The sequence below is a fragment of the Xiphophorus maculatus genome, chromosome 17 (assembly GCF_002775205.1).
Source record: "Xiphophorus maculatus strain JP 163 A chromosome 17, X_maculatus-5.0-male, whole genome shotgun sequence".
Classification (NCBI taxonomy): Eukaryota; Metazoa; Chordata; class Actinopteri; order Cyprinodontiformes; family Poeciliidae; genus Xiphophorus; species Xiphophorus maculatus.
This window is the reverse complement of record NC_036459.1, coordinates 595,238-620,805: the sequence shown is the minus strand read 5'-3', so window position 1 is coordinate 620,805 and position 25,568 is coordinate 595,238. Positions and strand designations below refer to the sequence as shown.

General features: G+C 39.8%; 1 protein-coding gene across 3 annotated transcripts; it reads left to right on the top strand.

Annotated features, from left to right (window-relative positions):
- The first annotated feature begins 571 nt into the window (after window positions 1-571).
- Window positions 572-23,159, top strand: upf2 (UPF2, regulator of nonsense mediated mRNA decay). 3 transcript variants are annotated; one of them, XM_005811184.3, is made up of 22 exons: window positions 572-650; window positions 934-1,007; window positions 1,790-2,158; window positions 2,736-3,515; window positions 4,387-4,547; window positions 5,225-5,416; window positions 6,779-6,925; window positions 7,551-7,654; window positions 7,737-7,822; window positions 7,901-8,009; window positions 8,692-8,805; window positions 8,884-9,000; window positions 10,174-10,563; window positions 12,090-12,365; window positions 13,254-13,437; window positions 16,645-16,793; window positions 17,103-17,207; window positions 17,279-17,377; window positions 17,463-17,636; window positions 19,222-19,363; window positions 19,837-19,957; window positions 22,606-23,159. In XM_005811184.3, the coding sequence occupies exons 3-22, from the start codon at window positions 1,791-1,793 to the stop codon at window positions 22,613-22,615; spliced, it is 3,828 nt and encodes a 1,275-aa protein (XP_005811241.1). In that variant the 5' UTR covers window positions 572-650; window positions 934-1,007; window position 1,790; the 3' UTR covers window positions 22,616-23,159. The 3 variants fall into 3 exon arrangements, with proteins under 3 accessions (XP_005811241.1, XP_014328853.1, XP_023206031.1); XM_014473367.2 differs by lacking the exon at window positions 22,606-23,159 and adding an exon at window positions 20,052-20,312; XM_023350263.1 differs by lacking the exon at window positions 934-1,007 and having other exon boundaries at window positions 592-650.
- The last annotated feature ends 2,409 nt before the right edge of the window (window positions 23,160-25,568 follow it).

Here is a 25,568-nt window from a genome sequence, read left to right as displayed (position 1 = left end):
GCAGAAAGTATTTCTTCAATAATTTCATTAGGTGAAGAAAGGTTATGCAGCACAACAATGACTCAAAATAAAAACACAAAATTAAGGTTTTGTTGTGGCCAAGTTAAAGTCTAGATTTGAATCTGATTCCGATGTTGTGTGACCTTTTCTATGTTACAATTATTTTTGAGGGGGAAAAAAAGCAAAAAACATTTTAAAAGATTTAAGGAATGTCAACTATTTAAAAATAGTAATAACTATGAAATAATAGTTAATATTTATTAAATGCGATAAAAAGTGTAATATTAAAATGTAAATTATTATTTATTTATTTTATTCCTTAGTGGGAGTGTTTGAGAAGAAAAATGCTGGTTTTAAAGTGTTATATTAGCCGCCTAACATACCCTAGCATACGACTACAGGCGACCTTAAAAATTCCAGTTGACACAATTTAAATTTGCCAAGATATATGATAAAGTAAAATATACATATATTAAAAATAAATCTGTATTGATATATAGACCAATTATTTTAGCTGCCACAAAATTACCCATGTTTGTTTTATTTACTATATTTTTAATCAGGCAAAACGTATAGTACCAATATAACAGGGTCCTTCTTCGGTTAACTTGGAAACCATTCACCGATGTTTGTTTTGGAGTCATCAGTAGGTAAGATTCATCTTTATACAGCCACTTTCCCACAGATTTGTGCCTATATCTGTTATTTTACCGTGTATGTTATTTAAAGTCAACATTGCCACAGCTTAATGCGCATTTCCGGGGTGTATAAACGTCTGTTTATGTCGGTTCATACAATGCCTTAGCTAATGCTAATGCTAACTTATGAATTTCTAAACACATTTTAACGCTACAGCTTGTTAGTAGCACTCTGAAATGAAAGCACATCGACAAGTTTAGCTGTTAAGAGCTGAAGGATCTTGTCTTTTTTCAGTAAACGTGTCAGCTAAGGTCTGTGGTTAAAAGGCGGTTCGGTGGTTTGATTTCCGACTCTTCCTCACGATGCAGGTAAATGGTTTTGTCGTTAAATTAGGTTTTGAAATAACATTTTTAAAAGATCCCTGACTTGTTACAGCTCCTACAGTTTAAATGACATGTTTTGCGTGGTAATAGTTGGTAGTTTGAAGAAATGCTGCAGCAACATTCCAGCTCTATATTATGAAGTTGAATTGAATAGAACCGTGTGCAGTTAAAATCCAATTTTTGCCTTTAAAACTGGTAACTTGTAGATTTTTTATTTTTTACAAAATAAAGAATGACTTCTTGTGCGCATGGATTTTTAGAAGTTATTTTAATCAGCTCTTACATGTTAGTGTGTCAGATTGCCACAAAAATAACTTATTATATTCAAGTGCAAAATTCTTCTGCTCTCCATTAAATTCAGAAATACTTTATGAATCCCAAAGGGAAGTTAAATGTTTTTGAGAAGAAAAGTCACAATGAGTTAAATATTCACAATCACAATTTAACTTTTTTCATACCGATGAAGTAAAGCCCATAAATCCAGTTTGTATCTGGTTTAATTTAGGTTATCTGGTATGTTTTGACATAGCACTTTAAGTTTAAGGTTCTTTTCCTGTTCATTTAGTAAACAGTTCTCTAAAAAAGGTCTGGTTCTGAAATTAGTATAAAAGCAGTGTTATATATTAGGATTTCACTCTTTAATGGCTTCAACAGATTGAAAAGTTGTCAATTTTAAGCTTCAGTTTAGTTTGTTGTTCATGGTTTTTAAGGAATCTGAACAGTTTTCTGTTTTGTTGAAGAAATTTTTTGTTGTTCTCTACCCTCAGTATGCCTGCTGAGAGCAAGCCCTCAGTAAACATGGATGAAAAAGACGTCAACTCCTTCACCAACAAAGAAAAAGAGAAGGACAAAGAGGCTGAATGGAGGGCGGCATCTGGTAGAGACAAGGCTAAAGAAGAGGCGAAAGCCAGCGGTAAAAAGGATGCAGGCAAGGAGGAGAAGAAAAAGCGCTTAGAGGAGGAAAAGAAGAAGAAAGAGGAAAAGGAGCGAAGGAAGAAAGAGGAGGAAAAGCAGAAAGCGGAGGAGGATCAGAAGAAGAAAGAGGAGGAGGAGAAGAAGCAACAGGAGGAGCTGCAGAAGAAGCTCGAAGAAGATGAGGCCAAACGGCAGCGTGAGGAAGAGGCAGCTCTGCTCAAGTGAGTCATGGTTAACTTCATTATGAAGATGAAACCGAGTGATGAAGTCAAATTAAGTTTGGATTAATCCAGTTCATTCAGAGGATTTCATTCAGAGATTCTGACTTTTATTTTTCCTGTTTAGGAACCAAACATAACGCAAATAGCAGCTGCTAATTTTATAAAACAAGCTCCTTTATATTGCTGAAAAGTTACTTGTGAATTAGTTTTGTTGTATTTTCAGTGTAATAAGATATTTGCACTAGAAACTAGACCAGGGGTGGGCAATCCTGGTCCTGGAGGGCCGGTGTCCTGTAACTCTTAGACGTCTCCCTGATCCAACACACTTGAATCCAACAGCTGAATCACCTCCTAAGTGCAGTCAGGTTCTCCAGAGTCCTGCTAATGACCTCATTATTTGACTCAGGTGTGTTGAAGTAGAGAAACATCTAAAAGTTGCAGGACACCGGCCCTCGAGGTCTGGAGTTGCCCACCCCTGGACTAGACCATAAATACTTGTTAAGATTTTGTGTTTTTTCAGTGAAATGAAAACCCAGAACTATTCTAACCCTGGTCCACCGTTGTCTCTCGTCTCCAGGGAAAAGGAGGAGGGCCACCAGCTGCACCAGGAGGCCTGGGAACGGCATCAGGGCCGGAAGGAGCTCCGCAGCCGGAACCAGAACGCCCAGGAGGCCCGACCCGAGGAGGCCTTCTTCAGCCGCCTGGACTCCAGCCTGAAGAAGAACACAGCCTTCGTCAAGAAGCTGCGCACGCTGACGGAGCAGCAGCGCGACACGCTCTCCAACGACTTCGCCTCGCTCAACCTCAGCAAGTACATCGGTGAGGCGGTGAGCTCGCTCGTGGAGGCCAAGCTGAAGATCTCCGACGTGGGCTGCGCCGTGCACCTGTGCTCCCTGTTCCACCAGCGCTATGCTGAGTTCGCGCCACTGCTGCTACAGGCCTGGAAGAAGCACTTTGAGGCCAGGAAGGAGGACAAGGCGCCCAATGTGAGCAAGCTCCGCACCGACCTGCGCTTCATCGCCGAGCTCACCATCGTCGGCCTGTTCACCGACAAGGAGGGGCTGTCGCTGATCTACGAGCAGCTGAAGAACATCATCGGGACGGACCGCGAGACGCACACTCACGTGTCGGTGGTGATCAGCTTCTGCAAGCACTGCGGCGACGACATCGCCGGTCTGGTGCCGCGCAGGGTGAAGCTGGCGGCGGAGAAGTTCGGCTTGGCGTTCCCGCCGAGCGAGATCATCAGCACCGAGAAGCAGCAGCCGTTCCAGAACCTGCTGAGGGAATACTTCACCTCGCTGACCAAACACCTGAAGAAGGACCACCGGGAGCTGCAGAACATCGAGAGGCAGAACCGGTCAGATTAATCAATCAACAAATCAATCTATTGAATATTTATTTGAATAGCACATTTCAGCAACACAGCAGTTCAAAGGACATTTCATCATAAAAAAAGATGAAATGTGTTCAATTTATTACGGTTCCAAAGCAACTAAACTGGTGGGTTTTAGTCTAGATTTAAAAGGAACTCAGTGTTTCGGCTGTTTTGCAGTTTTCTGGAAGTTTGTTCCAGATTTGTGGAACATAGAAGCTGAATGCTGCTTCTCCATGTTTGGTTCAGACCAGAACCAGAACCTGAGAGGTCTGGAAGGTTGATCCAGCAGCAGCAGATCTTTTATCCTATCAGTGATTTATAAACTACCAGCAGGAGTTAAAGTGTCTTTTCTCAGTGAAGGACTGTAGAGCTGGGTGACGTAGAGCCAGGTGACGTAGAGCTGGGTGGTGTCTCTATCCTCCTGGTTCTAGTCAGAACTCCAGCAGCAGCGTTCTGGACCGTTGGGTTGTCAGTCAGACCTGTGAAGACGCTGCTGCAGGAGTCAAAGCCACTAAATAGAAACTGAAGCCTGGATGAGTTTCTCTGATCTGAGACTTTATTCTTGTAAAACCAAAAAATCAGTTAATCAATAAAATTGATTAATAGTTCACGTTGCTTTATGTTTTTCTGCCAATCCGTCCGACTTGTTTTAATCAGTTCCCCTTTGGACTTTAGTTGCGTTTTCTCTCATTTTCAGCCATGAGATGACTTTTTATTTAAATGCCATCAGAATTATAAATGAGCTCCTCAACTCAAAGAAAGTTAACAGAAAACAAAATGTAAATAAATTTTCCTGTAAAATGGATTTTTAAGCACTTTGACCCGAGCTGAGTTTTTCTGTTGTTGGTTTCAGGCGGATCTTGCACTCCAAAGGGGAGCTGAGCGAAGATCGCCACAAGCAGTACGAGGAGTTCGCCACGTCTTACCAGAAGCTGCTGGCCAACACGCAGACGCTGGCTGACCTGCTGGACGAAAACATGCCAGAGCTGCCGCAGGACAAGACGGTGCAGGAAGGTGAGCCAGCGCCCAGCAGGGGGCGCTCAGCAGGGGGCAACCCTCTGTTCAAGTTACTGGGAAATAGTAATTAGTTACTAATTACTGATTACTTCGCCAAAAAAGTCATCCAGTTACTATACTGATACTATACTGATTCTCAAAATTGATTATTTACTGTAATAATCACTTTAGCTACTTGTAAAAAACACCACAAAAATTAAACAATATGCGTTTGAGCCAAATTCTATTTTTTCTTCATATTCCATTATATGAAATTTAATAAAATGAAACAGACTCTTTTTTTAAAGGTGACCTTCATAGGAGGATACATCTATGTAGCTCAGGCTGGGGTTGCTAGGTAACGGGGTGGAATTCTGCCGGGGTTGCTAGGTAACGGGGTGGAATTCTGCTGGGGTTGCTAGGTAACGAGGCAGAGTCCGTGGAATGTGACTTAACAATCAGGAAGTTTCTGAAACGGCTCATTTTCCAGACACCAAAAAGCAATAACTCATTGGCCAAAAAAATGCAGTTTATTTTAATTGTTTTTTGTCATGGTTTTTGTTAAGCACTTGGTCTGTTTTTAGAGGCAGGTGAGACCCTAATGGAAGTATAAAAATGCGAATTTTGCATAAAACTGTCCTTCTCTGGATAATTTGGTTGGATGTAGCCCTGGCATCAGCTGTTTTCTCCCTCAGAGCACGGCCCCGGCATCGACATCTTCACCCCCGGAAAACCCGGAGAGTACGAACTGGAGGGCGGCATCTGGGAAGACGAAGACGCGCGAAACTTCTACGAAAACCTGATCGACCTGAAGGCTTTTGTTCCCGCCATCTTGTTCAAGGACAACGAGAAGAGCGGCCTGAGCAAAGACAAGGACGACGCCAAAGGTACGTTTATCACTATTCTGTGCTTTCTTAGTTTTATTTAGTTATTACCAAGTATTGCTAGTTTTATTAAAAAGTTCCTAAGTTTCATATTGAAAGAAACTTATTTCTGTTACTTGTTATTTTGTAATTGTCATTCAAGTTATTTATTTTCTTTTTGGTCTTTAAAAACACAGAAATTTCCACATCACTTTGTATTTTGGTCCATTTGATAATGCAGTTTTTAAATATTAAATGATTGGTAAAATTCTACTCAAATACTGAATAACTGATTAATTACCAAATACATTTTTACTCTTGAGTAATTTGGTGGACGACTACTTTTTTTTTTTTTCTCTCCGAAGAGTTTTTGCGGCGCTAGTGGCTCGTATTTTTTCTACAGTAGGCTGACAGGAAGGAGGGTGAGGAGAGGGGGGAGGACATGCGGCAAAGGTCGTCGGGACCGGGAGTCGAACCCCAGACGTCCACGTCGAGGACTAAGGCCTCCAAACGTGGGGCGTGCTGACCCGCTGCGCCACCACAGCACGCCCTGTGGGCGACTACTTTTTACTTTTACTTGAGTATAATTTTTGGGTAGCACTACTTCAATGTATTTTTACTCAAGTAAAAAGGAGACATCCAAGAATTGACTCAATGTAAAACAGTATTTGGTAAAAATCAACTCAAGTTCTGAGCAACTGCAAACATCAATAATTAAATATTTTAAAGTTACGTCACCAGGCGGATTAAAATAGATTATGTAGAAATTTTGGTATTTTAAACAACCAAAATGAAAATAATTCATATTTTTTCATAACAAAATCAGGCAAAAAAATATTTTTTTTCCAATTTTTTTCGATGTGAAGCTTTAACAAAAACTGCAAGTGTGTGTCTGGAAAGATTTTTGTTTAGTACAAGTTTGTTCTTTATTCAGTGAAGAAATTTTACTCAAGTAAGAGTAGAAATACTTCACAACAAAATTAATCAGGTGATGGTTAAATAAAAACAGTAAAAATACTCCTAATCTTACTCAAGTAAGTGGAACTAGTTACTACCCAACTTTTGTCTTTGGCTAAAGATCAGGAGCAATGCCTTCCGCTAGCGCTAGGCTAGAAAGTTTGTTTTGGTTGTATTTACCCAGGATGCCGTGCGCTGTAATTCACCTCCTGCTTTTGGAGCGGTCTCTAATATACTTGGTCTTCACATATGCATTCAAACTGCATCAGAGTTCATTTCAACCGAACCGAGACCGAGATTTGTAGGCGAGCCAGAGTTAGATCAGCATTCACACCTCAGCAAAACAAACTGGACTTTCTGGACAAGCGGACTGGAGTCGGGTTGGAGCGACCGATGGGGCTGGTGTGAGTGATGCGCTGTTGTCCTCAGATGGCAGAGAAGGGAAGGACGTGAGCACCACAGAAGAGCTGGAGCTGGAGCTGGAGGCGCTGGACATCGCAGACGAGCCTCTGGAGCTGGAGGGAGGAGACGAGGTGGAGAACGAGGAGCTGGCCAAGAAGCTGCTGGATGAGCAAGGTGGGACCTGATTCCAATCTGAGATTCTCCTGAACAATTCAACTCAAAAACATGTCTAAGGTGGAAATAATAACATAATCTGATTAAACCGAGTTGCTCTATTTAAATATCCTATTTTTAATCTTATATTATCGTTTATGGCAATAATTTTTGGGACAATTCATCCATCAGATCCCTGATTTGTTTCTAGAACTGCAACTAATGATTATTTTATTAATCGATTACTCTGACAATTAATTTGATAAAACTTTGCACATTCTTCAGATTTTTAATCCGTTTTATACAAAATTAAAAATACATTAAGATGCAAATGAACTCTCTTCCATTTTTATATAGAAAATTAACATTTTCTTGAATTAAATGCAGCAAAGGAAACACCTGCAGCCAAAAAACCACTTAACATGTGAAAAGTTCTTCTGTTTCTGCCTGACTTAACATCAGTACAGTGTATTTATTCATTAGATTAACTGATTAATAACCACACACACAAAGTAATTGATATAATAGTATTTTGAATTAAAAAGACAGAAATGAAGTCTGATTGCCAATTTCACTGCATTTTTCTTTTATTAGCAGGTTTTTAGTTAATCTAGATTTTAGACATTATTGTTGTCTTTTTGTGCAGAGCAAGAAGACGAGGAGGCCAACACCGGGTCGCACCTGAAGTTGATCGTGGACGCCTTCATTCAGCAGCTTCCTAACTGTGTCAACAGAGACCTGATAGACAAGGTGAGTTAATCTGAGGTTTGGACCTCAGATTAACTGCTGCAGCTGCAAACAGTTGATAAACTGCTGATCTGGACTCTTTCAGGCCGCCATGGACTTCTGCATGAACATGAACACCAAATCCAACCGGAGGAAACTGGTCCGGGCCTTGTTCACCGTCCCCAGGCAGAGGTGAGGTTCATATCTGGAATCGCCACACAGAGGCGCTGTGTCACTGTGTTTCTGTTTGGTGACCAGCTGATGTTTCAGGTTGGATCTTCTGCCTTTCTACTCTCGCCTGGTGGCGACGCTGCATCCCTGCATGTCAGACGTAGCCGAGGATCTTTGCTCCATGCTGAAGGGAGACTTCAGGTTCCATGTGGGTCATTTTTCCATCATTAAACCTTTAAATTCACTGTAAATACAGAGACAAATACACACGTTTCTGCAGATCTCAGTATTAGTTAAGCCTTTCAGGGTTTATTCAGGTGCTTGAAATACTTGGAAAAATGCTTAAATGTATGTATTTTCATGGTTTGGAAAGTGCTTAATTTCTGTGTGAAGTCCTTGAAAGTGCTTTATATTCACACTGCACAGTTTGATAATAAAGTGCAATCTAACTTTTGATTAAAAGCCTGAAGTAGGAAAATGCTATTTGCAATTTAAACCAAATGGGTTTTTTAAAAATCAGACTAAACTTGTTTTAGGTCCAATAGAATTTCTAAAATTATTTTGCTGAAATCCAGAAAAATAATTGATTAATCTGATTAATCGTTACAGCGCTACATATTTCCTTATTTCTTGCATTAATATTTCCAAATGTACAAAACTCTTGTGCATTAAAAGCATTAATATAAATAATCGATTAATCTGATTAATCGTGTCTCCCCTAATCTGAAGTGTAGTTCTGGGAAAGTTTGAAAACTTCCCTGAAATGCTTGAAAGGCTCTTAAGTTTTACTGTGTAGAAACCCTGCAATTTATTTAAATATAAAAAACCCAAAGAAACATCAAACAAGACTTGAAAATATTTGCTTTAGTAAATGTTTGTCCCATTTTTAGATCCGTAAGAAGGACCAGATCAACATCGAGACCAAAAACAAAACGGTGCGATTCATCGGAGAACTTTCCAAGTTCAAGATGTTCTCAAAGACCGACACGCTTCACTGCCTGAAGGTGAGTCTGGACCTCCGAACCGTCCTCTGGTTTCCTCAAATGTTTGATTAAGAAGTCTGTTTTGCTGCGCCCCAACAGATGCTGCTGTCTGATTTCACCCACCACCACATCGAGATGGCCTGCACGCTGCTGGAGACCTGCGGCCGCTTCCTGTTCCGCTCGCCCGACTCTCACCTGCGGACCAGCGTCCTGCTGGTCAGTCCGCTCCCTGCGGCCCCAACGTTTCTGTCTTTATTAGCACAAAACCAGCTGCTGCTAACCAGAAGACAGATTCAATCTTGAGTCTGTCGCAAATGTGCACAAAACTTTCAGTATTGCACAAAAAACAATTTGCGGTGTTTCTATCACATAAACAACTAAAATCACATGTGAACAAGTTTTTTCATGCGATAAGCAATTAAGCACACGCTGTATCATCCTGACTACTTCCTGTTTTCTTCGTCATTTCTGCCAGTAGTAACATCCTGTTGTTGATCATGTGATGCAGAAAAAGTGTTTTTTATTGCATTTTTGTGAAATAAACCAGTTTTGACTCAAAAAAAGCCACCTCATCCTAGCGCCAGGACGTTTTATCCAAAAAGGTTGTTTTTTTTCAAAAGTGGTGTTTTCCCATTAAGCAATGTTTTTTCTGAAATGTCAAATTGTTCAGTTATATGGTCGATGGAAACACAGCTAACGTTTGTTTTTTAATGTTTGGAAAAGTTTCTAAAGACGTTCTCTCTCTTTTATAAAACAATGCTTGGAATAAGGTTGAAATTTAATAATTTAAAAATGTCTTCATATTCTCACACACTGACTAATTTAATGGCATTCCTGGTAATTCAATTAGGGCTTCAACTAGCAATTATTTTAGTAATCAATTCTGACGATTAATCAGATTTTTAAAAAATTATCTGATTCTGCATATTTTTTATTTAACCACTTTTGCCTTTTTACAAAATATTAGCAATGCAATAAATGCATATAAATAACCAATAAAGCTTATTTTTAAAATAAGATATTAAAGTCTAGGTAGCCATTTTTTGGAGACCAATTTTGTTTATGGAGATTTAATAATTCATTTTATTTGTTTTGTTTATTTTGGATATTTAAAATGTCTTCCAGTTCCAGTGTTAACTGTTAGAAATTAAAGTTAGTTGGTCTTTGAGAATTTGTTCTTGCATTTTTATGTAATTATTATCATTTTATTACTTGAAAACGGTCTCAAAACAACAACATTATCGTTTATCGTGTTAACGTCTGGGACAATTTATCGTCCAGCAAAATTCGAAAATTCTTTAAAATGTTAAACATAAAAATAACAGTAAGTGTTTTTTTAAAATAAATAATTTCAGCAGATATTCAGCTCAGATTTTCTCTGCTCTGCAGGAACAAATGATGCGTAAAAAGCAGGCGCAGCACCTGGACGCGCGCTACGTCACCATGGTGGAGAACGCCTACTACTACTGCAACCCGCCGCCCATCGAGAAGGCCGTGAAGAAGAAGCGGCCGCCGCTGCAGGAGTACATCAGGAAGCTGCTATACAAGGACCTGTCCAAGGTCACCACGGAGAAGGTGCTGCGGCAGATGCGCAAGCTGCCGTGGCAGGAGCCCGAGGCGAAGGGCTACCTGATCTGCTGCATGATCAACATCTGGAACATCAAGTACAACAGCATCCACTGCGTGGCCAACCTGCTGGCCGGCCTGGTGGCGTACCAGGAGGACGTGGGCATTCACGTGGTGGACGGCGTCCTGGAGGACATCCGGCTCGGCATGGAGGTACGCTCACACCAAACTCTACGTACGTATTACGGTCCGAAAGGCTTTGGAAAAAATTACCTTTAGGAGTATCTCTGCTTTTACTTGATTATGCTTTTGTTATGTAGAAGTATTTCTACTCTTACTTGAAGAAATTTTTATTTCTGTAAATGGTGTTTCTTTGAGTCTGTACACTCTACTTAATGGTTAATTAATTGCTAAATTGATGATTATTTCAATAATAGGTTAATCATAATTAATCCGATTAATCGTTTCAGCCCCACATGTTCTTCTATTAACATTTCTAATGTATTAAAATGTCTCTTGTGCATTAAAAAGCATCGATAGACATGAAAAAACAAGAACTATTCCAGGTTTTCTTAGCTATTGCCGTTGCAAAACGGAAAATTTGAAGCCTGAGTTTCACCTGGAATGTTTCAGCTGCACATGGAGAGCCGTCTGCACGTTACTGCACGCATTACGCATCCACCCTGTGGCACCAAGTGGAAACACTGAGCCTTTTGTCCAAGCCTGTTGACAGTAACTACAGTATGTTTACTCAAACTGTGATTTTAGACCAAAGCCTAAAGGATTTGCAAAATGATCCCACTGGGAACTTTGGTTAGATTTCAATAAAATGTGGAAAACCTTGTCACTTCTTTATTTTCTGTTGGAATCCAAAACCTGCTGCACCTTTCTTATGTGTCAGAATAAAAAAGTTGGATCTGTGAAAATCGGAACCGGTATTTCAGACCTCAGATAAAACCAGACGTTAGAATCTGTCAGAATAATCCAGCTTGCATCTTTTTTTCTGACATCTTCCTGAGCTGAAGAGACTCCAGCAAAGTGCCAGCCTTCCTGCTGGATTTAACATCAGCACAGTGCAGCGCTGATCCAGAGATTAGCTTTTAGATTAACTGACTCACAAGGTGCTTAAGAGGAGATTTCTTTACAGACTTTGAAGCTAAAACTTCAACTTCAGGAGCTGTGGGTAGAAAATAAGTTTTTTTAAAATTTTGAAACAAAATGTTTTTTGTGCAGTTTTAGCTTAATTACTTCTGAGTGTCTTTCACCAAATTGCCTTTAATTGAGCCTTTACACTTCAGTTAATGATTAATCGATTACTAAATTACTTGACGATTATTTTAATAATTGATTAATTCCATTAATCAGTTCAACCTACATGTTTTTTCTTCTATTAATACTTCAAAATGTATAAAACTTGCTCTTGTTCATTAACAAACATCAGTAGAAGTGTGAATGACCCAGTTACCAATTAATTGATTATTTCAATAAGTGATTAATCACGATTAAGCTGATTAATCACTTGACTCCTAACAGCATGTTCTGTATTTTCATAGTATTTCCTATATTCTGCCTTCTGAAAGTGAAACGTTTGTCGCTGAAACTGCTGGAGTATTTTCACATCAGATGGAAACAAAAAGATGAAATGAAGTCTGAGTCAAACCTTCAACGTTCGCCGCAGCATGATGCTGCAGCCGCAGCATGATGCTGCAGCCGCAGCCTTAATGGTTTGCTGTTTCCAGGTCAACCAGCCCAAGTTCAACCAGCGGCGGATCAGCAGCGCCAAGTTCCTGGGTGAGCTCTACAACTACCGCATGGTGGAGTCGGCCGTTGTCTTCCGGACGCTCTTCTCCTTCATCTCCTTCGGGGTGAACCCGGACGGCAGCCCCAGCCCGCTGGACCCGCCCGAGCACCTGTTCCGCATCCGGCTCGTCTGCACGCTGCTCGACACCTGCGGCCAGTACTTCGACCGCGGCTCCAGCAAGAAGAAGCTCGACTGTTTCCTCATCTACTTCCAGGTCTGTTGCAGCGCCTCCCACCGCTAACATGCTAACAGAACCCACAGGGTTCATACAGAGGCTTGAATCCTCAAGGATTTTGGTGTTTTCAAGGTTTGGAAAGTGCTTGGTTTCTGCATAAAGTCCTTGAAAGTGATTCATATTCAAATGGAGCAGTTTGATAATAAAGTTCAATCTCACGCTTAATTAAAAACGTCAATTTGAAAACGGATATTTTCATCCATTTTTTTCTCACAGAATGAAGTTGAGTCAGAATAAACTTTTCTTGGTTTGGATCTGTGAGAATCACCCAAATTATTTCTGTTTTCTAAATGGAGAGAAAATCTCAGAGATTTTTTGTAACTTTCCCTGTATTTATTTTTGTTTTAGTTAACCAGAATTGATTTAATTCTTATTTACAATATTGTGTTTACGCCTTTAATCTGAGGAGGAAACAATTCATGATTTTACATGAATTTTATATGTTAGGGTCTTTCTGCATGTTCTCCCTGTGCATGGTGGGTTCTCTACGGTTCTCCGGCTTCCTCCCACAGTCCAGAAACATGACTGTCAGGTTAATTGGACTCTAAATTCTCCCTAGGTGTGTGTGTTTGTGTTTGTGTGTGTGTGTGGTTGTTTGTCCTGTCTGTCTCTGTGTTGCCCTGCGACAGACTGGCGCCCTGTCCAGGTGACCCCGCCTCTCACCTGGAGCGTTAGCTGGAGACGTTAGCCGTTTGTTAAACAACTGTTGTTCTGGAATCATTTTGCTATATTTTAGTGAACTTGTCCTGCTGCAGAATATAACCACAAACAAATTAATAACAATTATAAATGATGCCATATGATAGTGAATTCAAACAGTTTTTTGTGAACCTTTCTGAAGGTTTAATGAGGTTTGTGTTCCTGCAGCGGTACATTTGGTGGAAGAAGAGCGTGGATGTTTGGACAAAGGACCACCCGTTCCCCATCGACATCGACTACATGATCAGCGACACGCTGGAGCTGCTGCGGCCCAAGATGCGGCTCAGCTGCTCGCTGGACGACGCCACCAGGCAGGTGGCCGACCTGGAGAGGGAAGTTCTCGTCAAACTGGGTGAGGATGAGTTTCCAGACGACGTAGTTTGGCGCTACAGCTGGTTTCTCTGGTTTCCTCCCAGCAGAGCCGCATTCCCTGCTGCGTAGGAGGAAACGCTTGCATACCAAACGCATGCGCTCACCTGACGAACCCGTCAGCACGCAGCGTCTGGGATTAAATGTAATCACGTTTATGGATTATTTTATTCCAGCTGCATCGCCAAAACAGAAATTACTCATCGAAAATGGATTTAATTGTTTTGTTGTCATGTGGGTAACATGAGCTGGTCATCATTAGCTGCTATTTTTAGACTCAGTGAAGCAGTTTTCCCTAAAACACCAGGTTCAACGCAGCAGAACAACGTCTTTAAACGAGATTCATTCATGATCTCACCTGGCTGGAAAATCTGCATTCCCCTCAAAGTGAAGCCGGAATGTCGCTGAGAACTTCAGGAAAATTTCAAACGAAGGTTTAGTGGCCTCAAATCTGGCCTCAGGTGGGAATATTATTACATCTACAACTAGAGGTGGAATATTTATTTTGTTACTTACTGAACTACGACTAACCATTACTTTAGTAATCGATTATTAATCGATAAATCTAATTTTTTTTTACATGGCACGTTTTGCTGATTTTTAATTTACCCACCTAATCCTATTTATACAATATTGGAAATTAAAAAAGAAAGTAAAATAAACATTTTATTTCCCTGAAATACAATAACAACATTCCTTTAGTGAATGATTATCTGCAGCTAAAATAATTATTCCAACGTCACCATGTGAAAAGAGTTCAGCCCTTTCTGCTTGATTTAGCATCAATACAATGTCATCCGTTTTATTCTTTTAGATTAGATTCAGGTTTAGAACCAACTTATTATATATTATTAAGAAGAATTTTTTTAAACATAATTTAAATCTCCTGATGACTTCTGGGTAGATTTGCAGACAAATATATATATTTTTCCTTTTTTTTTTTTTTATCCTAAATGCAAAATGTTTGTATTCTTGTTTTGGTTTAATCTTCTGAGTGTGTTGCTCTTAAAGTTATTGGCAGTTGTCTGAGTTTATGGCTAAGTTGGTTGATGATTAATCATTTCGGCCCTCGTTACTTAGTTGATATTTGGTGAAATATCAACTGTGACATAACTGGACTATAACTGGTATAGGAGAGTTTAATTAAACAAAATGAAACAGTATATTATTTAAAAGGAATGCAGAAAGTTAGTACACCCATTAGGCTGGAGTTTAGTGAGTTTGCACAGTTGGTTGATGCATAAATGTTATAGCAAGATTTCTTTTCAACACTAATAAGTTCAGGAAACTCTTTAACCTTCAATAATCCGTCTAATTTATTCAGAGATCTCACTCCTTCAACAATCCCACCGTTTTATTCACTTTAGAAAATATTGAGTTTTAGTGAAACTAGAAAGAAATCTGTGAATTTACTGCTGCATTTTTTAATTAGATTTTTGTAACCCTCCACTTCGTCCAAATTGAACATTTTTTCCGTCTTGGCTAAAAGTTTGGACACCCTGCTGTAGAACCTGGAAAGCATCACGATAGCATGACATCATCCAGAACAGCAACCAGTCTTTCCTGCAGATTCACCTCCAGGTCAGAGGGCACAAAACCCAGAGAGAAGACAAAAAAATAAAAAACTCTAAAGTCAAAGGTTAAAGTTCATGAAAGGATCATTTAAAAATGAATGGCTTGTTTTGAATGGTTGAAAGAGAAAGCCTCTCTACAAAACAAGATGGCTGCCAGCTTGCAGAAACAAGTGTATCTGAATAACCATTAGTCTGATGGTTTGGTATCTGCTGTGTAAAACCCCAGGTCAGGATGAGGGTGTACTTTCTTTTTAGTGTGGCTGTATTTATAGAACGGCCGCGTCTTGCAGCCTGGTTTAGTTCCAGTCTGTCTGAGGTGAAAGGAAAGAAGGAAGCGATTCTGCAGCAGGTGTATCTGGCTCCGCGACTCGATGACAGCATGAAAACTGCTTTGTTCCACAGTTTCAGTGTGCTGCACTGGAATGCAGAGAAAAATGCAAACTCCACCCTCTGAGAAAGTGACTCAGGTGCAACAACCTGGAGATAAATTAGCTCAGAGGAGGAAAAACTACCTCTAAATCAGTCTATAAATACTCCTGGCAGAGATGAAAACAATTAATCCACGTACGGTTAGTGGCCTCTGACGCAAATAAATAAAAAATAAATAAAATTCCGAAAATGAAGTCACAATTTTATAATGAAGTTAATAAAATATAAAAAAGTCGTACTATTACGAGAATAAAGTCATAATATTACAACTTTATCCTCATAATTTTGACCTTTTTCTCGTATTATTTAGAATTTATTCTCTTGTGACTTTATTCTCAGATTATTTTGACTTCTTATAGTTATTTTTTGTTTAGCAGTATGGCCCTTGCTCTTCGTTGTATTTGTCGATGTAATGGTTTACTAGATTAAAATGGATTCCAATCGATGAACTAATAACGTCCGTTTAGATATTATTTTATTGTTGTAGTTTGGCCGCCATCCAGCAGAGGGCGCCGCTGGCCATAAACGGAGCTGTTAATATAGAAACAAGATGGCGGAGAGATCTCTGAACTAGAAAGAGAAACGGTCCAGAGTTCGTTGTGGGGTGGAAAATGTACTTTATGCGGTTCTGTTTTGAAATATAATGCACACAATAAACGTATTAAAGTTTCGCCTTTAATCGCGGTCATTCAGCGAAGCAGCGCCAACTTCCTATTTAGAGACGAAGGTGATGCAACAGAAAACTTTTAAGAAAATGGCCGCCTATCAATTAACCGTTAATCGATCAACTTTAGATGAATTAATTCATAAATTGATAACTTGCATCTCTAGCTCCTGGAATTATTAGATAAAAGATGCAAAAGTCAAACTTTTGAAAAATTAATTGAAAGATTTGTTGAAGTAACGGCGCCCCCTAAAGGAGGATATGAGAAGTGAGGAAGAGGTTTGCATGTTTTGCTCTGTAACTTTCCACGCCTGGTGTTGAATGTTTGGTGACAACATGAATGCTGTAGAGCAGAGAGTGATTGGACAATCCTCAGGCTTCAGACACACCAGACCTGATCTGCTGCCTCAGATCAAGTCGTTACACCTTCCTTCTGTCAACAGGTGAACGGCTTAATTATCCATTGGTTGCCTCCATGTTTAATGTGTTAATCACAGCAGTGTGTGTGTGTGGTTTAATGAAGGCATGGCCATGGAGAAGGACGGCCGCTCCAGCGCCATGAGTGAAGGCGAGCCGCTCGATGAGGAAGACGAGGATGAGGATGAAGAGGGAGCCGCTGACACCGAGGAGCAGTCGGGCAACGAGAGCGAGATGAACGAACAGGAAGAGGATGTGAGTCCATTTGGTTGCTATGGTGACATGTCAGTGTTTACATCACGCTACAGAGAAGTGAGGCGGTTACAGGTTTTATTTCTTTTTCTGTATTTTTGTTTTTTTTTATTTCTTTTTGTCGCAGTTTTTTGTTCTTTCTGTGTCTTTTTCTTTTCTGTTTTTATTTTTTCTGTATTTCGTTTTGGTTTTCTTCCATTCTAGCTATCCTTCCTTTCTGGATTTACTGTGAAGATAAATCTTCACATTAGTCTGTTTGTCTCTTTTTCTTTGTTTTCTTGTTTAGGTAACAATCAGTTTTTTTGTCTCCAGGAAGGATCTGAGAACGAGGAAGAGGAGCGTGAGGAAGAGGAGGAGGAGAACACAGATTACCTGACCGACTCCAACAAGGAGAACGAGACGGACGAGGAGAACAATGTATTCATGTGATAGATCTGCTGGTGTCATGGTGGATGGTCTTTGTGTTGAATCGGGTTTCTTGTTGCCAGGAAGTGACGATTCGCGGCGGAGGACTGAAGCACGTCGCCTGCGCTGAGGACGAAGACTTCATCCAGGCTCTGGATAAGATGATGCTGGAGAACCTGCAGGTCTTCTCTCCTCCTGTCCTTCCTGTGGGACGTGGTGACTCTTCCTGCCTGCTGACTTTCCACTTCCTGCTTCTGGTCTCTGCAGCAGCGCAGCGGCGAGGCGGTGAAGGTGCACCAGCTGGACGTGGCCATCCCGCTGCAGCTGAAGAGCCAGCTGAAGAAGGGCGGCTCGGGCCAGCAGTGCATGGGAGAGGGAGACTCGGACATCTCTGACACCATGCAGTTCGTCATGCTCACCCGCAAAGGAAACAAGCAGCAGGTGAGGAAACGACGAGGGTCGACTGATCAGGATCCTAAAGATTCTCTTTATTTCATTACTTTTTGTTTCAAATACTAAAATTATGATTTATTTTGTACATTTTTAACGTTTCCATCCCAACACAATGCTAAGAAAACTAAAACAGCAGGAGGCCTCCTGTCACCTGGGTTTTGTCCAAGCTTGATTTTTTCTCTGAGCAGGTTTAATACGTTTCCTCAGATCACCAAACATTAACTAAAGCATGGAAATGATGAGCAACAGCATAACATGGAAATTACATTCATTTGTTTACATTTATTTTAGAAAATAAGTCATTTGAAAAAAAATTTCATATTTAGAATTTTTTTATTTTCTAAAATATGAACTAAAATATTTTTTACAAATAGTTAAAATTTCAGTCGATTTTGACATTTTAGGTTTTTTGTTATGTAATTATCACAACCATAAATCTTATTTCGTACATTGTTTTATTTTAGCATTATATTCAAATGTATTTTTATTAATTGATGCTTTCAAAGAAAAATCAGTGGAGAAAATGGAAAAATTAAACCCCAAAAATATGGACAATTAATTAAAGCAAAAATAATTATTTAAACATAATTTATTGGAATTTAAGGTGGTAATTATAGGTAAAATTATAATGGAAAGTTAAGTGCCCACCCCAGTGTGACATCATCAGCAAATAAATATTAATAACTTGGATACATTGAATATACCATAAAGTAAAATAAAGTTTCGGCCCGAGCAGTGAACCTTGTGGGACTCCATCCTGACTGTATTACAGTCTCAGATGTTTAGGAAGATGATTTAGGTGAAATGTTTTCTTAGCGCTGCTCTGATGTCTCCAGTTAAATATCTTTGGGTTAAATCTCCGTCCGGCCTGCGGGGGACAAACCTGCGGTTTGAGGGCTGCAGGGTGTGTTCTCCTCCGCCTGCCAGAGTCCGCTCCGGTTAGCCGTCAGCGCGGCGTGAACACAGAGCTACTTTGTGGTTTTCAGTGTGGAGGGGAAATGACGTTTTCTCTGGGTAAACACTGAGAGTTTAGCTATAACTGCAGCTCTGAGCTCCGTTTGTCCGCTCGCCGTCAGCCGCCGCTCGGCACTCAAGGAGTTCTTTCAGGGAGAATCTGGAGCTTTCAGCTCTGAGTCGGTTGATTGTTGAGCTTTGAAGATTCTGCTGGATGCATCTGTGTTTCTGTTAGCATAAGGCTAGCAGTTTCCCTTTGATTCCAGTCTTTAAGCTAAGCTAACAGAAGGAGCATTGAGACTTCTGCATAATGAATTAAAATAAGCTCAATAAGTTATAATTGATCATTTTTCTATTTTCTCTCTTTCTACGAAAAACTGGATGACAAAAATCTTCAGTCTGGTGCTTTTGTCTCAACTAGCCCTTTTATTTTGAAAGGCAATTTGTTTCATTTTTCAAAAGTAACAAAATTTTGACTTTTGAAACTGAGATTTCCAAGTTTTTATAGAAAGTTTCAGAGCTTATTCTGAACTTAATGAGTTTTTTCCCCTTTTTTGGCTTTGCTATCTGTAATGTCCCTGATACGGCATTGTAACATAATTTCCTGTTTTACTGACAGTATAAGATCCTGAACGTCCCCTTGTCGTCTCACCTGGCGGCGAACCACTTCAACCAGCAGCAGGCGGAGCAGGAGGAGAGGATGAGGATGAAGAAACTCACCCTGGACATCAACGAGAGGCAGGAGCAGGAAGACTACCAGGGTACACACATTTCTTTATTTAGCTATGTAGCGTTAGCATCTGCTATTTCTTTATGTGACCAACAGTTTGGAATTAGCTTATGCTTTGTTTGGTTTAGCGGTTTATTGTTAGCTTCTGCTATTTTTTGTGTGTGTTTAGCATTAGCTTAGCTAAGACTCTTAGCTAAATGTATTAGTGGTTGGTGAACATAAGCAGCATTAGCATGTGCTATTTTTTTAAATGTGTATAGCAGCTTAGCATTAGCTTCTGCTATAGTTTGTATTTAGCGATTCAGCATTAGCTTGGCTAAGACACTTAACTAGATTAGTAGTTAATGAGCCTAGCAAGGAAATGGAGCGACTTATTTCCTGAAGCATCACCCAGTTTAGCTGACAACATGAATTTGGAGCCTGTCAGGGGAAAACCCAGAATCTTTTCTGCATTTCTTCTTTCATTTCATCTTTATTTGTGTTTCATTCCTTCACGTTCCTCAGAGATGATGCAATCGTTTGCCCAGCGTCCGGCTCCGGCCAACACCAACCGGGAGCGCCGGCCGCGCTACCAGCACCCAAAAGGCGCTCCCAACGCCGACCTCATCTTCAAAACCGGAGGAAGGTGAGACGGGCGTCCAGAGCATGGAGGCAGCTAACGGAGAGAATGTTCCAGCTCAGGGTGTGATGTCTGAATCACCTCCTGGTGTCTGTTTTAGCAGAGAGAAAAGGGCGAGAATTGAAAAGCATGAGGTCCAAGGCAGGCAGAGGGACAGAGACAGGAAAGCCAAGCAGCAGAGACAGCAGGGACAAGCTGTGGAATAAAACCTTGAACACTCAGAGACAAAGACTTAGATCGTTTTATATTTTCACATTTGGTTTTTTACGTTTCAGAGACTTTTTAAAATAAAAGCTGGTTCAGCAGCAACAAGCTGCGTCTGTTGTGTGTTGGATTCACTGCAGCAGGATCCAATAAAACCGATCTGTTCTTTATCCGATTCCTCACTCGTTCTTTAAAGTAAAAGTGAAGCCAAAAGAGGAAAACAAGGAAACCTTTGGTGTTTCCGTTGGATTTAAGGAGGACAGTATGGCTGCCATTTTCAGCCTTTTAAACTGATTATTGCCATGATTGGTAATAATGTTTTCCTCATTGGATGAACTTAATCAAAATTCAAATAACTTCAAAGTAATATGTAGCAAACTCAGAAACTCAGGACTTTCCTCACACCGGTTGTCAACTGGAAGGAGATGATGTCACTGAAAGTCGTCTTAGTGGTTAGCGTTAGCTTCCACTGGTTTTTTTATGTTTGATTTTGCTTTTTAGCGTTGACTTCCAATAATTTTTTTATATGTTTAGCATCAGCTGCTGTTTTTATGTGTTTAGCAGGTAGGTGTTAGCTTCCACTATTTTTTGTGGATTAGTTTCTGCTAACATTTTCTGTTAGCTGCCACTTATGCTATTTTTTGTATTTACCAGTGTAGAATTAGCTTCTGCTAATTTTTTGTGCTTAGTGATTTAGCGTTGGATGGCACAAATGATTTATTTTAGAGCTAACTTCCGCTGTTGTTTTTGTTTATCAGTTTAGCATTAGTAGCATTAGTTTATCTAAGACTTTTCATCAACGGATTAATGATCTCTGTTAAAACCATGACGGCCAATTTGAAAAAGAAAATAAAAGATTACGAAAATATACGTTTTCAGTGGTTCAAAATATGCATGCAATGATTTGACTGTAAACACATTCATCTAACTACCGATTTTAGTGCAAAAATAAATTTCCATGACAGCCATCATCTTGAAAACTAAAAAAAAGCGCAAAAAGAAACATTCCTTGACGACCATCTTGAAAAATGTCGGCCATATTAACTTTTTAAGTGGCCAACAGATTTTTTTTTTCTTCCCAAAAAAGCAGTCTCTTGAGCTGAAATATTTTATTAGCAAAACCAACCACAGTAACAGTGGAGGTCAGAGTCATGTGACTCCAGGGAAAGCTTCATAGCAGTTACTGCTGCCAGATCGCAGCCAAATCCTCATTAAAGTCCATTAAATGTAGATTCTCCAAAGACTCGAATCCTGGGAACAACAACGTCCCAAACCAATTTTAATTCCCAATTACATGAGCAGAAAATTAGGAGGTAAGTAACATGTAAATTCAGAAAAAACTACATCTCAAAAAACAAAATCAAGTTGTTGCAATGGTCCAATCAAAGCCCAGAGAACAGATGGAGATTTGGAGAGGTGTGGCAAAAGTAAAGGAGGTGGATTATCAGAGCCAATGTTATCCACAACATCATCAGTTTCCTGAATTTTAAGCTACTAAACAGCAACATTCTTCAGTCAGAGGCTTCTTCAGATTAGTTGCAACACTGACTGCTACCATCCATGCATCCCTCCAAAAAACGTTGCACCCAAATATTTTTATAAAACGAGTTTTGTTGATTTATGACTGATTTGTAAAAGTCATAAAAAGGGAAAACTTCCATGGGGGTAAATACTTTTTATAGGTATCTCAAGGCTAACTTGAAATCAGCTAACAAGATATACACCAAGTTTTAGCTAAAACTTGATAGTTGGAAATTTAACAAAAAATATAAATGCATAAATTTTTAGATAACAGTTTTACCAAACTGTTAAATAAAACTAGCCAACAGTTAGCTAGTACTAATTAGCTAAAAAGTAACAAATAGCTTAAAAAGGGCTAGCATAAATGACAGCAAGTACATAACGCTCAGTGGTCCCTCCAGGCCACTAGGGGGCGTCTAGAGCAGGTGATTTTTATCCCTATAAACGTGCTGCTGCTCTGTAATAATTTTTGTAGTCGTGATTAATCTCATTAATTACTTAAGCCCTAAATTCGATTAATTTTTATTAAGCTAATTTATTTTCCTAATTCTAGTTTGCGCGATGGAAACGCAGGATCTGTTTGAGTCTAACGATCTAAACGCTGAAATGTTTAAATTGGGGGGGTGGCGTGGCGGTTAGTGTGACCCGTATTTGGAGGCCTTCAGTCCTCAACACGGCCGTCGCGGGTTCGACTCCTGGACCCGACGACATTTGCCGCATGTCTTCCCCCCTCTCCTTCCCGTTTCCTGTCAGCCTGCTGTCATATAAGGGGCACTAGAGCCACAAAAGACCCTGGAGGGGTAAAAAAAAAAAAACTAAATTGGAGTCGTGTTGAAAGTTAATGGAGGGAAAGCGAACGTTTGGACCTGTATTTGGGAAATAAAACTGTTTCCTGCCCGCCTACAGTAACTTCCTGCTCTGTCCTGCAGGAGACGCTGATGGGAGACGGCGCCGGGCCGAGCGAGCACCAGAGAGAGAGAGAGAGGGAGGGGAAAGCGAATCCCCCAGACGCCGGGTCGGACCGGACCCCCCCGGACCTGAACACACACTGTTAGCAAACCCAGGGAGGAGAGGTCAAAGGTCAGGGCTCAGAAAGGTGTCTCTCGTCCTTTTTTGCCTGTTGTCTGAAGAAAAACCCGGCAGCGGTCGGGTTTGGAGGACGGACCGGACGCGGCGGCGGAGCGTCGGTGTCACCGGGTTGAAGAAAAATAAACCGATTTAAGGAGAACACGTCTGCATCTTCTTCTTCTTCTACTGTTTCCTGTGTGCACGGATCCTGACCGTCTGACTGATCGCCAACGCAGGAACCTTTGAATTTCCCGGCAAAACGAAGATTTTCATTTGAATCATGAAGCAGAAAGGATTAAAAAATAAAAATCACCTTCCAGAGGGTTTTAATCTGCTGATTATTTCAGAAAATCGCTTCAGACTTCATCTGCAGCCATTTTTAATTCCTGTTTCTCCCATGATTTATTTCAGTTTAAAGGTATTTGTTTATTGAAATATTTGATAGTTTGCACAGATTTAAGTTTTCTGCTTTTGTTTTGTTAAAATCTGACTTTCTGGCTCAATCATGATCCTCTGGAAGGTTTTAGCAGCTAAAAACGTTTTGATTTTCCGTCTATTTGAATTTTCTGTGTTCAGACAATGTGCAGAAATGGTGGCCAACGGTCGGTTGCGGTTCTGAAGTTTAGACTATTCATGTTTTTTCATTTGGAATATTAATTTCAATTATTTGATGCAATTTACTGATGGAAAGTTAGTTTCCTTTTAAATGGTGCCACAAAACGTCACCAGATCCCCTCTGCTAAAGCCCAACAAATCAAAATGGTGCTGCAAAAGCAAAGGAGGTGGATTAGCAGATGGTATTCTGTGGAATGTCATCTCTGCTGAACAGATACTGAGCTGTTAGCATGTCAATCAGGGCGACTAATCGATTTTATCGATACATAGTTCACATTTTCTGTTTTTTGTGATTTTAATTGAATTGAATTTTAATTATTGTTTCCACAGTTCAGTGATGTCAGCGCTCGTAGGGCGGCCATCTTGAATCTTAACTCGCAGAAGGGATGATTGAAATAATCTGTCATCTGTAATTTCTTTTTAAGTAAATAAAGCGAGGGAAAAAATTTAAGATCAGATTTGGTAGGAAAAATTTAATTTTTAAGTCATCGCTCAGCCTGAGTCAGAGGCCTTTTCAGATAAACTGCAACACTGACTGCTACTGGAGCATCATCATCCAGAGCGTCTCTTAGACTTATAAAGTTATAATGGTGTTTAATTTTTCTTTTGGATTAATAGTTTTAAATATTTTTATTGGATTAACTTTTTCAGAAAAGCTGAAAATAAACTCAAGCTAATGAAAAAAAAAATTTGCTAAATTGAGGGAGTTATTTAAAATTTTCATCAACCTTTGTTAACATGGTTAACAAATTAAAATTCACATTAAAAAAAACATTGACGGCCATTTTGTGACGAATACTGGTTGAAGAATTGGATGCCATCCCACAGCAGCGTGTGACCTTCATAATGAGAAAACTGTTCAGTTCCTCCTTCACCTGTTTGTCAGTGAATTGTTGAATTTTCTAATGTTTCTTGTTTTGTCAGACTTTAAACAAGAATCATTAACAGAAAAAATTAAAAGTATTTTTCATGATTTCACATGAAAAATACAAACGTGGCTCCATCTGAAGAGAAGTTAACATTTATTACCTCAACGCCTTTTTGGAATAAAGAAATAATTAGGCTTAGTTTTTAGTTTTGGTCTAAAATGATTTTAAATCTTGACAGATTTACATTTAAACTTAAATTTGCTTTAGAATAATCATTTTCTTTTTATTTCAATTTCAAGAAAATTAAAATTATTTCTGATTTGATTTATTGGCATTACAGATGTTGGTTTTTTTACATCTACTGATTTTTAAAGTTTTTTTTACTAAATTTTATTTGTTTTGGCTCCAGTTTTGTTTTTATGAAACAGCGTTTTCTGTTTTCACGGGTAAGCAAGAAAATTCACCAGTTTGCATCTTCAGAACTCAGTTTGTCAAGTTTTTATGTATTTCAGTCATTTCTAAATTAAATACGTAGAACTAAATCAGATATTGATGACACAGCAGAAAAAGTTGCTTAGAGAAATGTTTTAAAGTGCGTTTGTATGGATTTAGACCGTAGACTGAACTCAAACGGATCTGGATGTATGGACACCCGGGTGTACATATTTACCTTTTTTTGTTTTACTGGAGATTTCTCTTCCTCCTTTCGGACTAACGTATTACTGTGTGCCTGAGAGTCTTCCTCAGTGACGACCTTTGCTCTCTTGTTAGATTAATTTAATCTGTTCAAGCTTTAGGTCAGTGGGGCCCAAACTGGGCCCCTGAGGCCCGCCATCCTGCTTCTTTTATTCTCTCCCTGGTACCAACAACCTTCTCAGCAGGTCAATGTTCTTCTTTGGCCTCTAATGATCCATCATTGGATCCAGGTGCGTTAAACCAGGGAGAGTCTAAAGCATGCAGGATGCCGGCCCTCAGGGGCCACTTTGGGCCCCGGCTTTGGACGGTTATATATAAGCCGCTGCATGGAGCTTTTAATTTGTTTTCTGCTGTAAAAACTGTTAATTCTTTGCGTTTCTGTGCCTAGATTCAGGAATCTCTTCCTGCTGAAGTTTTGTGTCGCCGCTCATGATGAAGAAATTTCAGCACAATAAATGTGTGGAGGTGACGGATGTTGTTTTCCAGAGTTTTTCAGGGTGCGTCCTGTTTGTCGAGCTCTAATTACAAGGCAGCAGGAGAGTTTCCTCATTTCCTGCCGCCGCAAAGTTCAGCCTGCAGAGAATAAAAGCTGCTGTGAAGGAAAAGCTGCAGAAACGCAAAATCTAACCAAGATTTTAATCTAG

What these genes read in the sequence shown, in the direction of transcription:
- upf2 (XM_014473367.2), top strand. Translation starts at nt 1,791, where the DNA reads ATGCCTGCTGAGAGCAAGCCCTCAGTAAACATGGATGAAAAAGACGTC. An exon ending in ACATCCGGCTCGGCATGGAG is followed by an intron (nt 10,564 to 12,089) that starts GTACGCTCACAC and finishes TGCTGTTTCCAG; the next exon opens with GTCAACCAGCCCAAGTTCAA. An exon ending in TGAACGAACAGGAAGAGGAT is followed by an intron (nt 16,794 to 17,102) that starts GTGAGTCCATTT and finishes TTTTGTCTCCAG; the next exon opens with GAAGGATCTGAGAACGAGGA.